At 41.5% G+C, this 18,110-nt stretch overlaps 1 protein-coding gene across 14 annotated transcripts in view; it reads right to left on the bottom strand.

Annotated features, from left to right (window-relative positions):
- The window catches only part of SOX6 (SRY-box transcription factor 6), a 460,580-nt gene that overhangs the window by 251,149 nt on the left and 191,321 nt on the right, over window positions 1-18,110 (bottom strand). For 13 of the 14 annotated variants that reach the window (XM_082193371.1, XM_082193374.1, XM_082193373.1 and 10 more), the window contains one exon: window positions 288-498. In XM_082193371.1, the coding sequence (XP_082049497.1) occupies window positions 288-498 (211 nt within the window). The remainder of the gene's footprint in view (window positions 1-287; window positions 499-18,110) is intronic. The other variant, XM_082193368.1, reaches the window with a different exon arrangement.

The raw sequence follows: 18,110 nt of genomic DNA on the forward strand, positions 1-18,110 counted from the left end.
AGTATACCATTTTACAGAATTCTCAAACAAAATCTAGTCTAATTAATTACATTGTACAAAACTAATTTATAAATAATTTCATGTATTATTTCACACTATGAGTGGTGTGTGTGTGGTGTGTGTGTTGACTATGGGTGAAAACAAACATTCCATATGAAATTTATCAGTAGACCTTTAAACATGGGTGAACTAAAGTCTTAGGTGTAAATCCACCTTACCAATTATAACCTTAAGGGCTGAAATCAACTAAAGAGAAGGAAATCAAAATATGTTATGTCTGTACATACCCTCCTGTTCAGTTCTGGTCATTTCCTCGAGTTTCTTCTGCTTCAGTGTGTCCACCACATCGGCAAGGCTTCCTTTGCGGCGTTCTGGAGTTCCGAAATTAACACTGGTCATTAGCTCGCTGCGGTCACGACCTCCTTCTTCGGGCTTATGTGGTGAGGTAGAAGTATTTCGGAAGGAATATAAGGAACATAACTTATTACTTTCTGACTCCTGTAAAGAAACAAGACAATAATGCAAGAATAAATGAAGCCCCACGATCTCAGAAATATCTGTTATTACATAACAGCAACTGAACATTAAAAAAACCTGACCTAAGCCAAAACAGTCTTTAGTTTTATTTTTGCTTTTGACAAAAAAACCCAGACACCTCAATTTTTCAGTAAGGTGTTCTTTTTGTTGTTGTTGTTTTGTGCCTCCTAAAGATTTCTTACATACCTATTTATAAATCTAGGCTTCTAGAAGAAAGTGTGCAATGACTCCAAAATCTATACGCGAAGACTCTGGGAAACGAGGGAACCCACACAAAACAGTTCAGGAAAGTTATTTATTTATTTTATTGAATTTGTATACCAACCTTCATCTGAATATCATAGGGCAACATGAAAATACAAAATGAGAACCCAAAATACATAATAAAAACAAACCAATAACAAACCAATAACCCCCCTAACATTTAAAGGACATAGAATGTTAATCAGCCAAAGGCCTGGTTATTGAGAAACATTTTTGCTTGGCACCTAAAGATATATAATGAAGGTGCCAGGTGAGCCTGCCAACAAAGATGTGATGTAACCTGACTGACCAACAAGAGGAAGCTCTCTGACTAACTGACAGGGACAGGCAGGACTCTGACGAGTATGTGGCAGAGGAAAGTAGGCCGGAGAGGGCGTCAGTAATATATGGGGTTTGGTAACACCTACAAGGCAAAAGCCAGGAGGGTGGGGGAGATAAAAGGTTGGGGCAGTCAGAGAGCAGAGGTAGGGGCACAGGATGGTTCAGAAGCACAGAAAATGTTGTTCAGGTGAGGGGCAAGTCAGTCGAATCCCCACCACCCCCTGCCCTGCAGGGGGTTCCTTCCTAGAACCAGGAAGGAGAAAGAAGAAGGAAGAGCAGCTATGACTTCTATACAGAAGATGTCTCAGGTTGCGTGCAAACACTCCATCAGATGAGTGGAATACTTAAGGCCAGCTGCGGGCAATAGCAGCATGTGTGCGTGTGTATCAAGTGCACCTTAAAAGTTGTTGTAAGTGCATGTGTTTGTCAAGGAAGAATTAACCATCAGTCGGTTGCCTTCCTTGGCTTGGTGGGCTCAGGAAACTAACTGAGCTATGGCTTAGGCAGAAACCCTTTAATATTGTAAACCCCTGCCCCCCCTTGCGGGCTGACTAGTGACAGCCCCCAAGTACTCTTTGTGGCCACATAGGCTTGGGAAAGGGCATAAGGAACGTATGCACAGCAATTTAAATATGATTTAGCTCAGTCAGGTCAGCAGTCTCAGAAACTGCACAGCTCCCTTGCTCCCAAGGCTTAGGACTTTCCCTGAGCTTTGCCCTGTGAGCTACTTCAGTGACCATCTAGTTCTACCTAGAACCTTAAAAATCAGTGTTTGGGAGCTTTTACATGGCACCTACTAAGCTGTGATTCATGTCCAGGACTCAAAGGACAGAAAAAAAATTATGCAATTTCCTTAGTTGCTCCACGTAAAAGCAAGTCTGAAAACAGATACTCAAGAAAATTTGGTTATCTCTATGAAATACCCATTGAGGTCACCCCAGTAGAATGCTAGGCATCTTTGTCTCTGATTTCCATGTAAAATGGTAGGTTCTTAAAAATCATGGTCTGCAAAATTTCCCCAGCAGCAAAGAATTAAGGGGCTTCTAGTTAATACTAGTTAATGGTATTGAAGAATTTCAATCTTTGTTTTGATATTTGCTCATAGCCAAACTATACAGCCTTAATCACTGTTCACATTTTTCAATTACTTCTTGTGCATGGCTGGGGGAGGGGAGAAATCCTTCCTTTCTATTAAATCTTCAGTGATTTTCGCAATTTAATAGCAACAAAAAGGGCTCCTAACATTTAAGTAATGTACTATTTAGGGTACTCCAGAATCTGAAAGCTTGATAGAAATAAATATTATCAAATTAAAACCTGATCAGGTATAGCCTTTCTTTCTTTTATTGAGGTGAATTCTAAAAATCAATTAATTCCAAAATATGCTACCTTCCACAATTTCCTCCCAAACTGCATTTGCAATAATAAACTTTTCCAGTAGTAAGACAGCCATTTGTGCTATCTGTGCATGAAACATCTTTGTTGTGAACACTGTTGACCAATTAACATACAGAGTGGAAGTGTGAGGACTAGGCAACCTAATAAAAATGTATATGTACATGAGGTACATATACATTGGGCTTGTATATGTACCTCATGGGACGTCAGCTGCAACAATGCCAGAGGCATACCTAAGCTCCCTTGTGCCCTTGGCAAGAAGCTGTATCAGCACACACACATATGGTTCCATGCACCCTTGGCAAGGAGATGTTGGTAATGAAATACAGCCTAGGTGTGCATGGACAGCCAGGCTCCGAGCTACTCTGAGCCAGATGGAGAGGCACAAATTTTTGCACACCCCTGGGCATGTGCCCCTGGTGGGGGGCCAACCTAATCAACCCCTAGGTTCACCCCTGAATGCTGCACATAGCCTCTCCTATATTAAGGCCCAGGCAAACACAGCTTCTTGACTGTTGGGCAAACATTACCTCAATATAAAGTTTTGTGGACCAACTGCAAGACTTTCAATCTTTCCTCTGTTGATGGAGTCACTGAGAACACTTGAGATTGTAAATGCAAAATGTAAAAGTTGTGACACAACTTTTGATGGGATATGGATTTTGGCTACACTTCTGTGATACCAATATTGTGTGAGCGTTTTAATAGTTGATCATGCTTGACAAGCATGCCTTCAAGACCTGGCATTCATCAATGAACAAAGCTTTTTCATCCTTATGAATTCAAACAATGCCATCTACCCATTTGGATGCTAAATATGTTAAAAACCCAATAAACCCACAGCAAAGTGTGAGTGGGCAAGGGTTGGTTGAAAATACCATTCACAATGACACTGTATTGGTATTGTGTGTTGTAGACAACACTTAGGAACAGATTATGACCAGGATTTTCCTTGTGTTTGTTCGCATACAAATGGGGGAATCCTTGTTTTGAAAAGACCTTTGTTGTATGTTCCAAGAGCATGTGTGTTGCAAGAAAATTATTGTTGCTGTGACTGCCTCTAAGATTAGAAACAAATGTGTCCAGTTGATAGCAGTTTCCGGTCTTGCCGACCATCTGTATTGTTAAACAGTATTGTTAAAATAACTCCAAACTGTATATCCTGTGCTGTGTTAAATGTCCTAAGAGTTGCCACTATCTCAGCAGCCCTTCACATTTTGTGAGTATTAAGTTTCTTATGTTGTTTGACTGTTATATTGTTTCTTTGGGTTATCTCTTTGTGACAACCTTTCATTATAAGCAAATAAAATGAATTGAATCTTCCAACATGCTAATTCAGCACTGGTCATCATTTGTTTTGGAAAAGGCCTTTTAGTGCCTTGAAACAGATAGAGATAGGAAACTTAGAAAGCTGCCGTATACCAAATTGGAACATTGATCCATCTTGTTCTGCACTGCCACTCTACAGCGTGGGGAAGGGGGCTCAGGCCCAGGGGCCAATTTTAGCCTTTCAAGCCTCTATGTCAGGCCACACTCCCTATCCTCAGGCTACAGCCCTCACTGGCCTTGTTTCAGACTCTCCCTGAGTACTTCTACCTACCAAAATGTGCCATGGAACTCAGATAATGACTCCTGCTTGCCTGGACAGATGATAAAAAGGGGTGTATGAGTGTGCAAAAAGTAGCCTACTACACAAAGGTAAATTTTTAATTTACTGCTTCACCCACTTATGTCACACATCCCAGAAATGTGCCCCCCCCCAAGGTTCCCAGAGGGGAATGCAGCCCTTGGGTTGCAAAAGGTTCCCCAGCCCTGACTTGCAGCAGCTTTCCAGGGTTTCAGGAAACCCTGGAGCTTTTGGAATGCAATGTACGTGCTGTGCCATCGAGCGGCAGCCATTCCCTGTCAGGTCACATGATCCTGCTGCAGGTTTAGCATTCAACACCAGTGATGTCTTAATCTTATAGAATAAATAGCTCCACAATTCATTTTCACTCCTTTCCCCACCGAAAACAAAAGCTCATTTGCAAATGTACATTACAGAAAGCTAGTCAAGTTATAATGGCATCCTTTCAAAATGAGAATACAATCATTTCCATTTTTGGATGAGAATATCATCAAGTGAGTATCCCATGGACATAAGCCATAGGTCAAATTAAAAGTCTCTAAGTTAAGTGTGCTGGCAAAGGTTAGCTGCTGGCAACATTGTGAGGCATGCATTCTTACTGTAAACACGTAGAGATTAAGGAGTGGCTGTGTCAAATAGCAGAATAAACAACAAACAATGGGCAACTGTGGTTACTAAGGGCCACTGACCTCGGAGATGATGTTGATGAGAAACCATCATTCATTGGTGCATTATATGCATAGCATGGCTTTGTTGCCATCACCTACAAAGGAGGCAGCACTTGTAAAACTGCTGGAAATGCATTCTATTTACCAATATAGTCATTTAAAATTCATCTTTGCATCACTGAGAATGCACTAACCCAGTCAACCATACAACATGGTTCAACACAGTCATGCAAAATCTCCACAACTATCTCTCTGCTTTTAATAATCTTGTTTTTAGAAACTCCTACCTTTATAGGGAAAGACACTCACTGAAGTGAATGGGACAGAAGCAATTGGCTGTCTTTTATTTCAATGGAACTGAAGAGTGCTTCAGTTCATCTATATAAGCAAAGCACAATGTATGCTAATGCTTTGGTGCAGTGCTCGAAGAAACAAAAAGTAAGGTTTGGCTGAAGAAGACATGTGCCCATTTACAGTATTAGCAAAAGAACCATACTTTAACACGTAACACTTAGTTTTTCCCATAGCCAAACCAACCACAAATTTGTGAACTCCCTCCTTCCACACTCCAATTCACCTTTTCTAATTTATGCAAACAAGAGTTTTCTAATACATTTCCACCAGCAAACTGTGGTTTGCAAGCTTTGCCCTCAAAACCCAGGATTTAAAGCAGTGGTTCTCAAAGGGTGTAGTACACCACACTGCTGTGGCAGGCGAGGGTGGCAAGTGCGGTGAGAAGATTCAAGGGCAATCAAAGAAATGTTTAAACATTTATGTAGTATAATAGTTCTTTCTTTTTGTTTCCGAAGTATTTTTTATCAATAAAAAAATTGGTGTGGCATGCATGAGCGTAGCCGAGGGGGCAGGGGGGCAGCTATCCCCCTAAATCAATAAAAATCAATACAATCTGAGGTTATGGCCCCCTAACATAAGCCTGCCCCCCCTTACAAAAATCCTGGCTACACCCATGTTGGTGTGAGCAAATTTTTATTCTGAGTGGCCAAGAGAAAAGGTTTGAGAACCATTGATTTAAAGTGTAAGTTTCAATCTGGTCTGAAGGTCAACTACAATTTTCTGGTTCTTATGTGATAGAAACTTTATTTTCCCAACTAAAGAAGTAAAGGAATTTGGAGCGCATAAATCCAAAACCAAACCATGACCATCCTGTGTTAACCAGTTCTCTGTATTGAAAAGCCAGATGATTTATTTTCTATAAACTATGCTTCAGGGACACCACTGAAGAAAGGTTGTCATTTCTGTATGATAAACCCAAATCACACTGAAATTAATGGACTTAACTTAGTCAATGTCATTAATAATAATAATAATAATAATAATAATAATAATAATAATAATAATTTATACCCCACCCATCTGGCTGCATTTCCCCAGCCACTCTGGGCGGCTCCCAATCAAGTGTTAAAAACAATTCAGCATTAAATATTATAAACTTCCCTAATCAGGGCTGCCTTCAGATGTCTTTTAAAGATAAGATAGCTGCTTATTTCCTTCACATCTGAAGAGAGGGTGTTCCACAGTTTCCGGGTCACCTTCAAAGGTAGCCCCAAGTAGAGCACATTGCAGTAGTCCAAGCGGGAGATAACTAGAGCATGCATCACTCCGGCAAGACAGTCCGCAGGCAGGTAGGGTCTCAGCCTGCGTACCAGGTGGAGCTTGTAGACAGCGGCCCTGGACACAGAATTAACCTGCCCCTCCATGGACAGCTGAGTCCAAAATGACTCCCAGGCTGCGCACCTGGTCCTTCAGGGGCACAGTTACCCCATTCAGGACCAGGGAGTCCCCCACACCCTGTGCAAGCCTGCTCTGAGTAAAAGGAATTTCCATCTATTCATATAGGTAAAGTTAAAGGGACCCCTGACCATTAGTTCCAGTTATGACCGACTCTAGGTCATGCTTCCGGGTCATGTGGCCAGCATGACAAAGCCGCTTATGGCGAACCAGAGCAGTGTACGGAAACGCCGTTTACCTTCCTGCCAGAGCGGTACCTATTTATCTACTTACACTTTGACGTGCTTTTGAACTGCTAGGTTGGCAGGAGCAGGGACCGAACAACGGGAGCTCACCCCGTCGTGGGGATTTGAACCGCCAACCTTCTGATCGGCAAGTTCTAGGCTCTGTGGTTTAACCCACATTGCCACCCACGTCCCTCTATTCATATAGATCATGGCAAAAATAATGATTAATCTTAGTGCCCTCTTCCTTTCCGGAAAACAACAATGTCCAGTTCTTTGCATTGGATCCATTATCAAAACAACCTCATCCTAAATTGATTTGGAAGGAAATTGGTCCTTTAAACATTGGAAAGACAACCTTCACTTCAGATAAATACTGCCCCTTTAAAAATACCAGGCACCAAGTGGGTTTTCTTTCTGATCTTTATTTGCCTCTCAAATCAGCAACAGAAGGCATGTAGTTGAGAAGAGAACTGCACAGGGAGAAAGGTATTCAAGGGATTAAGCAAGCAAATGGAAGGACTATTAGTTTATCTAATAATAGCTGAAGTATATTATCAAAATCTAAATTAGAAGCAAACACATTTTTCCTGCAGGAGAACCAACCAGCTCCCAAGAATTTGGAAGGACATTGTCTGAAACATCTAAAAATGAAAACAGCACCAATATTTAAAAACATGCACGTAAGGATATTTTAAAGCTACTTCACAATTTGACAGAAGAGAGATGATAATGAGGCAACTGGACACTCTTTCTGCGTACCAACAACAACTAGATCTGAGCTGACAGAAAATTGCAGGTGCAAACTGGACAGGTGGGAAATAGAGGTGCAAGGAAGGACTTTCCTTGACATTTCCTTGGAAATCTGACCCACCTATTAGATTAGCTACTTGAAAGGCAAATCACTTCAGCAATAATTGTGTTACATGCCTGACACAAATGTCTGAAGGATTCCCAGATATTTGATCAACAAAGTCTAAGGTTATTTTCCTTTATTTTCTCTCAGTGTCCTCATACATTTTATTTCAAGACAGAGAGAAAGTAACCTTGCTGTTGGTGGAGGTTTGGTGTTTCCCATATGCAGACAGGCAATGTCCCCATACAGACAGTGACGAGAGGAGGAAGGACTGCTGGAAGGGGCACAAAGAAAATAAACACCATGGTGCACCTGCAGCAGCACAATTGGACACCTTCATTTGCCCCAGCTGGAAGAAAACATGTCTCTCCCATATAGGTCTCTACAGCCACAGCAGGCACTGTAACCTTCCAGCAGTTTGACTTCACCCTCACAGGCACACTCCTCCATTGTCTCCCAAGACACAGATGCCAACAACAATGTTGTTTTCCAACAAAATATCAATGGAACACACTTTCTGCATGAAACAACCATCTATGCTTTGCCAATTGGTCCTCTTAGCATGTGATCCCCATATGGACACGCAGCTAATTCCAGGTTCAGAGACTGAGTGTGGCTATTCCCTCCGTACAAATCCACTTTACCAGACCTTTAGCGAGTTTCACTGAGAGCATCCACAGTCATGGTTCAAATGAAACCAGGTACAGTCCAACTCATGTTAAGAATGCCAGTTAAACCAGTGGCTGTTACACACACACACACACACACACACACACACACACACACACCTTCTCTCTCTCTCTCGATATATATGTGTGTGTGTGTGTGTGTTTCATTCTAATCACAGTTGGATGTACGTCACTCCCTTCAATATTATGGGGTCAGTCCTGTGAAACTCACCCCCCCACACACACACACACCCAGATGATATCAGACAGGCTCCTCCCTATTGAACTTCTCCAGACCAGTGAAAACATTTTAATTTCAGCAAGTTGTCCAGTTAGTTTCAACTGATAGTTGCATTAACCTTGCTGTATACCACTGAAGCATTATGGTGTTAAGTGGTATATAAATTGCTAAAAGAACAACCTAAGTACAGCACCGATGGCGTAGCAAATCCAAAATTCTGTTCTCACAGTAGCCAACTGGGAAACCCACAAACACGGCATGAATGCAACAGCACTTTCTCACTCATGATCCCCAGCAACGCATTTTCAGAGACATACTGCCTCCGCTAATGAACGTACATGGTGCTGAAACAAGGCAGAAAGATCCAGAATAAACTGGTGCCTAAGGCTGGTTCTGCAGCCTGATCCCAATGTAAACCAGTATCTCCAAATCATATAGCATCACTTTATTTCACATGCTTTATAGTTCATGGAAATAAAATATACTTTATTGCAACCTTGTGGATCCTAGAGCTAATTTATAGCCACTGAAACAGGTTCTGGTTCTATGAGCCCCCAGTGATCCTAGTCTCAGTTAAGCACTAACTAAATATACACTTTATGAAGGGATCACTACAGCAAGCTGGTTGTCTTTACTACCTTAAGAGCAGAATCAGATAAAAAAGCATACTCCTATCCTGTCATGATCTCCTGTTCATTGGAAGAATATCTTAAATTATAACTTTGTGCATGCCTCAATCTTATCTGAGTAAGCCAAATCCTGAAAAATACCTTTCAACAGGCTGTAGACTGTTGGCAAACTATTGTCTGCTTCTACATATTAAGAGCAGAAAATAGGAGGGGCGGTGGATCAGTAAAAACAACAAAATGAAAAACAAACAAACAAACTAGTCTAAAATGGTAACTTGTACTTTAATTTTCAATCATAAACTGGAAGTTGTTAATGCTTTCCTGTTCAGTAGCCAACAAGAACACTTGCAAACACAAGGCAACTGCTATTTCTATAGGAGTTCAAAGAAAGCATTTGCATGTGTGGGCAGCAAAGCAGAAAATAAATATTACTAACATGAATGAGTTGCTTGAGTCCTCATTTCTATGCAGTTGAGGGGCCTCAGTTATGAAGAGATATTTATCAATCCTTGCATTTAATAGGACAAAAGCATCTAAACACCCAAGAAACGTTGGATATTCAGAATGGTTTTTATTCCAAAATATGACAGCAGGCTAGCACTTGGGTCTCAATGTAGTTAACATATAATGAAAGCAAATATTTAGACACACAAACACCCAAAAAATGTTATATAGTCATCACGTTAATATAAAGTTTTCAAGTTATCCTGGTTCCACAAAAAATATAAATGACTGTTTCAGTGTGTATTTCCACTTTTATTTCTTTTTTAAAGCTTTCCCATAAAGCTGAATCTCTAAGTCAAGTATGTTTTACAAACAGAGAAGGAATAACCAGGACAAAGTTTTGTGTTGCACAGCATTCATGTGTAACAGTCCAATGGCCATCTGGTAGGACTGCTGAACCCTTCCCCTGTCGGTAACTTGTCCCATGAAACAACCCCCTCCACCCAGCAGCTCTCTTCCATAAGATCCTGGGCACACATTTCCATGGAATGTTACATAGCCAAGTAAATATTGCTGAAGTACTGAGAGAGTTAATCACTCAAATATTTGAAGCCCATGTATCAAAATGACCAGAACGCCCAAGGACTTTGCGTAAATAATTTCAAAAGGTGGAGTCCTATTGGTGTCCTTGCACTCTTGGAAGGGCTTTTAATCCAGCAAAGGCATCTCTAATGGAAGAGGATGGGAGGGCATTTTTGTCCATTGCCCCACCCCCTAAGCCCCAATACCCTGTGACTCTTCAGAGAGTTGGGGATCCCTCCAGGAATAGGGTGGAAGGTAGTATACGGGACGTGCAAGCAGGGACTAACCAAATTTATCTCCTCTTTACCTTCTCTGGATCAAAACCCTATCTGTGAGTGCAAAGGCACCATTTAGATTCCACCAAACAAGCCACCAGGAACTTCCTTCCAAAAGAAAACATTCTAACCATGCACTGGCGGAGGAAGGGGGTGAGGTGGGTGCGGTCCCCCCCAGGTGTCATCACTGAGGAGGAGTGACATTGCCGCCCCGCCCCCCAGGACACTCACCCTGTTCCCACGAGCGGCTAGCCCCGCCCCTGGGGGCACAGCATGTGCGCCACTCCAGGTGACGGAGCAGCTAGCTCCGCCTCTGTACCCATGGAAAGGAATATTTTTTAAATATACATATATTGTCCACACATAGAGCAAGAGAATAAAATTAAGGCTTTTTAACTTAAGAGTAAAATGAGCAGCCTTGCTCACACACCAAAACTACACATTTTAAATGCCACTAGCATTCCATTGTAAAAGCCACAATAAAAATGGATTATTTTAGCCATTTCCATACATACAAATCCTTCACTGCACACATTTAACATGCTCTCCTATGCATGCATTGCAGCACCTGCAGAGGAATGTTGGGAGAAAGCCATATAGCCCTTGTGTTTCTGTATGGTAAACACTGCTGAACCATGTGTAAGAGTCACATAAAAAGAGGACATTTATGAGACATAAAGGTATCTCATAAAACTGTTATGAATTAGGATATCCCTGGCCAAATCCCAGAAAAGATAATCCTTATAAACATGCGGGAATGTTGTAACTTGCGTGTGAATGTCAGTGATACAGCATGTTAGTTGATTCATGTCTCACTTTCAGGGCAGTGAAAGTCCTTGCTATTGGATTTTTCGTAACCTCAAAAACTGAAACGAATGTCCATGGTTTCTTTTCCTGCCTCACTGAAAACATTTTACATACACAGCTTCATTATGCTGAACAAAGATACAAAACCCATCCCCCCCCTCAAGCTGTCAAAGTACAAAAGAAATGCAAAAAGTCTTGCACAGATGTAGCAAAGTACTGGATTTTATCTTCTGGCAGGTGCTCAATATGCAGCCCACATAATCACATGTTAATGACTGGAGTGTGTTAATCAGCATGCATACCTGATTCCTTCTCATCCAAAGGGGGAAAGAAACTGAACAATTTAGAGCATGTAAATGCTGCTACTTTCAAAACACACATTGTAAATATACAGCAATGGAAAGGGGGGTGGGGTGGAAAGAGCTTCCAAATACAGAGGTTCAGAACCACTGAAAGGGACACACAGTCCATCAGCTCAGTACATCCAGACAAAAGCTGAAGTTTCATTCCCTGTAATTAATTTCTAAAGAGGCATACATTCCAACCCTTTCTAGGTGCAACATCCTCACACTGGAAGCATTTCTGTCTAACACCTGATTTCTGGTGGTGATGCAAACTGTAGTTGTTTGCAGTTGTTTCATGCAGTGAATAACTTCCTAGTCCCACTGAGTCCTATGGCCTCATTCCCAATAGTGCAATCCTGTGCATGTTTTCCCATGTAAGTTGGAATTGCAACCTTAGTCTATTGAAACTGCAATTCATTGCGGCAGAAAGTTATCAGGGCTAACCCAAAACATTTTGCTATCTTGGGACCTGATGCTGAAAGTCCCATAAGGACCTCCCTTTCCCTCCCTGGCAGGGAAAATATAACAATAATAAATTAAACAACTAACTATTTGCTGCCTTTTCAGGATATCGAATGTATGCTGTCTGAGCTGGCTGCTTTACTCTGCCTAATGGTAGGATAAGGTATGTCAGTTATCCAGGGACAGATCTACCCTGCAGTATTTGTTCATTATACACACCATACATTTAAAGTACATGGCTCCCCCCCAAAGAATCCTGGGAAGTGTTGTTTGTAGCTCTGTGAAGATTAAACTACAGTACCCAGGATTCTTTGGGGGAAGCCATGGCTGTTAAGGTGATAAATGTGCTTGGAATGTACAGCTACAGATCCCAGGTTTGGCAAGAGAACAGCCAAGATCTTTGCTTGGGGTACTTAAATGTTCTTTGAAGGAAATTTTAATGCCTGAATACAAATTGGGGTACTTAAATGTTCTTTGAAGGAAATTTTAATGCCTGAATACAAATTGTGGCCTGCTTTATGCTACTTGGTAAGTGTTACTTATGTAAAACGGCTCATGGCTGCCCTATTGCCAACAACTTCTGGAATAAGAAGTCATCTGTGCCATTTATCTGCTACATCCAACATAACTAGCCATTTCGTTGCTACAGGAATATCTATACACAAGGGGAAGGAGAAGTGGCCCATGCCTCCTTTGTGCAATGCCTCTATGCAGATAGAATTACTTCTGCTGTCCCACCAGTTCTACCCTACAGAACTATGTCATGTTACCACACGCTACAAAGATTTAGCCAGATAATCAACATAATTTGGTTTAGCAGGAAATGCATTATTCAAACTATATCAAAATCTAAAGATGAACATCCGGTAATTGAATCCTTAAATCAGTAAATTCTGTGCATGGAATAGGATTTATTTTGCTAACCCTTACACTGAGGGAAGCATTGATTTAATTCCGTGACTAACGTTCCTTTCAACTAACTTAACATGGATAAGTGGTACCTCGGGTTACAAATGCTTCAGGTTACAAATGCTTCAGGTTACAAACTCCGCTAACCCGGAAGTAGTACCTCAGGTTGAGAACTTTGCACCAGGATGAGAAGAGAAATCACACGGTGGCGACAGGAGGCCCCATTAGCGAAAGCGCGCCTCAAGTTAAGAACGGTTTCGGGTTAAGAAGGGACCTCTGGAACGAATTAAGTTCATAACCCAAGGTACCATTGTACAATGGTGCCTACACTTAGAGGACAAATGTAAACACAGATATTTGAAGGAGAATTCATGAAAACCAACTGAGCTTCAATCCCAGAAACTAAGTACAGGCCTGTGGTGCTAATTTAAAATGTCATGGTTGAACTAGCCCTGGAAGCCTGAAAAATACTATCTAGCAGAAGTAGACCCAAGTAGGTTCCCTGAACAGTGGTAATGACCTGAAATGGCTCTCAGCCTCTAGAATGCCCCTTCTTTCTCATACAGTGAGGGGGGGGAGTATTTCATCCCCTACTTAATTTGCCCATTTGCCCTCTGACGAAGAAATGACCAGTCCATAATTTTAATGGTAGGTTTACTGTAGCTGTGAGAGACAGAATAACAACAGGAAAACCCCTGTTCTTGTCCCTGACATCCTTGGACAGCTCTTTGGTCTTGGTCATGGTGGCTACTTTGGAATCTGCTGGATTGATTGCTTCTGTTGACAGGTGTCTTTTGTACAGGTACTATAACGAGCTGGGATTACAGGTAAGACCTCTCCCTTACAGCAGGTGCTTCTAATCTCTGCTCGTTACATACAGTGAAGATACCAGGTAGCCTGACATCTAGCTGGTTGATAGGGGATCAAATACTTATTTCACCCATTATAATGCACATCAATCTCTGACTTTTGTCTTCTGGGTTTCTGGGGGTTTTCCTGTTGTTATTCTGTCTCTCACAGCTACAATAAACCTACCATTAAAATTATGGACTGGTCATTTCTTCGTCAGAAGGCAAATGGGCAAATATAGCAGGGGATCAAATACTTTCCCCCCCCCCTCACTGTATGCTGATAAGACATCCACTTCAGTAATCTTTCCCACCTAGTCCTATCTTTATTTTCTCTTCTTTACAAGTTTGCAAGTCTGCATGTATTTCATGTCCCCCCATATGGTGTTTTCCCTTTCTGTCTATTTGCCCCCCAAAATTCTCTAAGGACTTTAGAGAAATGGGAAGGATAAGAGCAACCACCACTAAATAGAGATAGTATTGCACTTTCATCAGTCATTCAGTTTGTTTCATTTATACATCAATATCCACAGCATATCACCGCATTGACTCTATGAGCAACAGCCATAATACTATAAGTTACTAATTACTGTATTACTGACTATTAAACTTTTTTCTTTTTTTTTGCTGTTTTCATGTGTCAATTGCCTTCCATACCCAAAATATGCCTAGTTCTTACACTGCTTCCAAGCTCTCATGATTTGCAAGGTTTAAACCTCTGCATTGTTTCATCTGCATGAAAGGAGGGACACAAAATCTTTTAAATAAATAAAACCTGACAATTCTTTAAGAATGAAACGTGTATTGTTACATATATATGCAGCTCCATATTTTCCAATAAAATAAGCATCAACACACACTGTCAAAGGATAGAAACAGACTGCCAGCATATCCAACTGTGCAATGGGATCATCCTCCACCCCCACTCAATTGTTTTGTATTTTCTCTACTGTAAAATCCACCAGGATGGAGATGAGATACTTGAAGTGGAAGCCACTCCAGGTCTGACATGGCAGTTGTTGCACATTGCTGAATCTGTCAAATGAAGAGCAAGCACAAAAGGAATTTCCAAATGCAGCTGCTATTTCCCATTTGTTAAATCCTTTTATTACACCATATAAGTACACAGCTGGGAAATACTATAGAGTGGGAGTTAAAACAAAATATTTTGGCTTCCAGACATTCAGAACACACAAAGGACTCAGTGAAAAGCAATTCCTGATATCAAAAGGGAGTGAAAGTTTGAAAACATTTCTAGTCAATGTGTAGGGTTTGGTGGTGGTTGTCTTTTTTTAAATAAAAAATAAAAAATGATAACATTAAAATTCAATATAGTATATGTTACTCTTGTTATAACTAAGAAGTGCTGCATACAAAGAATGCTGGAAATGACTTGTATAGTAATTTTTCAGGCCCATTTCCATATTCCACTTTCTTTTTTTAATCTCACACAGCTGCATAGGGTAGACACTCTAAAACCTCTATTCATACGTTATGAATTGGCCCCAATATGTAACTCTTCACATGAGTGATTTGCTCAGATGTGCATCTCCTAACATGTCAGAAAGCATGCAGTGGCGACTTCAACAACAAAAGATCTGTGTATCCCCAGCAGTTCCACCACTGTGTGATGCTATGGATACATCTTCCATGGCTAAGCTTATGGACCTGCCTTTTCATTCAGATTGTCAGAGGAAGAGAAGGGCAGGGGTGCCCACTACCACAATGTGGACATGTGACGTCACACGCACACTCCTGCACATGCCTCTGCATCTGAGCACCCACCCGGAAAGGGTGCCTTGCTGGCTGGATGTAAAGGGTGGAACTGAACAACTTCTCTCTTGGAGGCAGCACTGTTGCTGCCTGCTGGCTTTTCTCACTGATTTGTGGGTGCCTGGCCCCCACAACTATATTATTGTGGGTGCCCAAGCACCCACGGCCTCCTGGAGTTGGGTCCTATGGAAAAGGGGGACTGATTGGTGCCCACTCTAAGGTTCTGGACTTCACTTTCAGGTGAGGTTTTATTGCTGAATTCAGTCCTAGGGCTTAGGCATTTGACTCTGGAGAATGATTGATAACTACATGTCCATGACTTTAGTACCTATGGATTCTGCAATTTGTATTTATCATTCATAATTATTAGTCACATCCCATTTATATCTAAATCTGCTTACAAAGAATATGCAAATTACAAAATGAAACTACAAAATAATCATAACACAACAGCACGAAGATAACAAATCAATTAAAGCAGAACAATCCTTAAAATCGTTGCCCAACAAATCATTTAGGTCTTCTTCACACCTAAAAGCACTTCCGGATCTGTGGACAAGCAATTCTGGGAGAATTTTTGGAGTGGGTTTTTCCTCCCAATGTGCCAACCAGAGAGAGATTGTTCTTAGCTAATTCCCATGTTATCAGTTGCTTACATTAAAGAAACCTTTAAATGTGTTGCTGGTTTCTCAATCACTGTCTGTGGTAGGTTTTGAGCTGCTGGAGCTGTCTGGCAACCCTGAACAAGACATTTTGTAAAGATATTTCTGTAAACAGAAAAAAGTGGACATGTACAGGTTTTTGAGGTTGCTTGCAGACATCTGCAAATGCAGTTGGGGTTGCAGCGACCCAAAAATCCAAATTTGTAAGTCTTGCACAAAATGATAGCTATGATTAAAAATAAATAAATTCAAATTTGCTGTCAGACATGGAAGATTATAACTGGGGAAAATGTTCTTATAATTCAGATTTGTAAAGGGATTTTGTAAACCTGTTGGATACTACTGGCCCTTAATAACATATTTAATGACAAGGTATTGTTGTGGTTTAAGGACCCGATCCCCGCGTAGTGGAATGAAAACACACGGACATGTGATGTAAGGTTAATGGGCAAGAAAAGGCCACAACTTTATTGATTACAGCAAGTGAAAAGGTATTGGCTTAGGCATTGGATCACGTCAGTTGACTCCACCCACTTGGAGAGGGGTGAGTCTAAAAGGGGGGTTTATTCACCAGTAGGTGGAGCCTGTTGATGCTAATCCAACTATAAGCTCTCCCCTGATGTCACCGAGGGTCGTGCCATGGCCTCCCGCCACACAGGCATCGGACAGAATACACAACCACTGGATTCCTTTAACAGAATACCCAAAATTGAAGGCATAGGCGATGGCCACACCTATCCCTTCCACACATCACAAACACAGGACGGCGAAAAGTGAGGGCCGCGTGGCTGGCGCAGCAGCGAGTTAAGCTGCAGTCCACTCCCCTTCCAAGGCACCTGGTTGGGCGCTTGCCCGTGGGCGTGGTGCACCAGCCAGGTAAGTGGGTGGCAGGGGGCTAACGCCCCCTGCTTGAGGCAGAGCTCAGCTCCCGCCCACAACCCCTCCCCTCATTTGCAGGAGGAAAGGCTTTTTCTCATTCTCTGTGCTCCTTGCTCTAGGCTAAGCATGGTACACCTGAAGATAAACAGCACCTTTTAGTGTCACTTTGACACCCCTCTAGCATTTGGTGTGAATGGTTTTAAAGTTGTTTCTGCCATTGTAAGAGAAGTAGAATTGACCCCCAAAGCTGCAAGAATAAAAACATCAATTTTCAATTAGATTTCCAAGGAGAGCCATTGAAAGACTACATGGCAATTCACACCTCACCATGATTAAGCAATACCTGGAACTGTGGAAGACCAACACAAACGTTTTTTATGCATTTCCCCCACCCCACCCTATGTCAGGGTGTATTTGATCCCACCTGTCAACTGAAAGTTAAATGCTGCAGTCAATCCCTAAGCTGTTGTATTTCCCCATTAGTTCAGATATCGGCCACTTTTTCTGACTGATCGACATTTATAATTTCAAGCGACATGATTTTTGGTTTTTTCCCTGTAAGCTTCAAGAATTCAGTTTCTGCTTAGGACCAACTACTACCACTCACAGGCAGTCCTCACTTAGGTGAAGAATTATGTACAGCCTACTGGATCTCTCCTTAGGGACATGTGGTTAACTACTAATGATTTTCAGGAACTTTATCCAAGAAGGCTGGGGTATTTTTCAGAAACAAGAAAAGTGAAACCAGAAAGCTAAGTCACTCGAGCAAAGTTCATGCACCTGTTTCAGAAATCTGATAATGGGAGAGTAACTTGTGGCTGTTTCAGCTTCTTGAAGGAACAGCAAGTATTGACATGAAGTTGCGTCCCACCCACCCCCTCCCCCAGAAAAAGAGAAGTAAATCTGGAGGAAGATTTGCAAATATATTGAAATGTAGATTCCG

This window comes from Podarcis vaucheri (assembly GCF_965113315.1).
Source record: "Podarcis vaucheri genome assembly, chromosome: 1".
Classification (NCBI taxonomy): Eukaryota; Metazoa; Chordata; class Lepidosauria; order Squamata; family Lacertidae; genus Podarcis; species Podarcis vaucheri.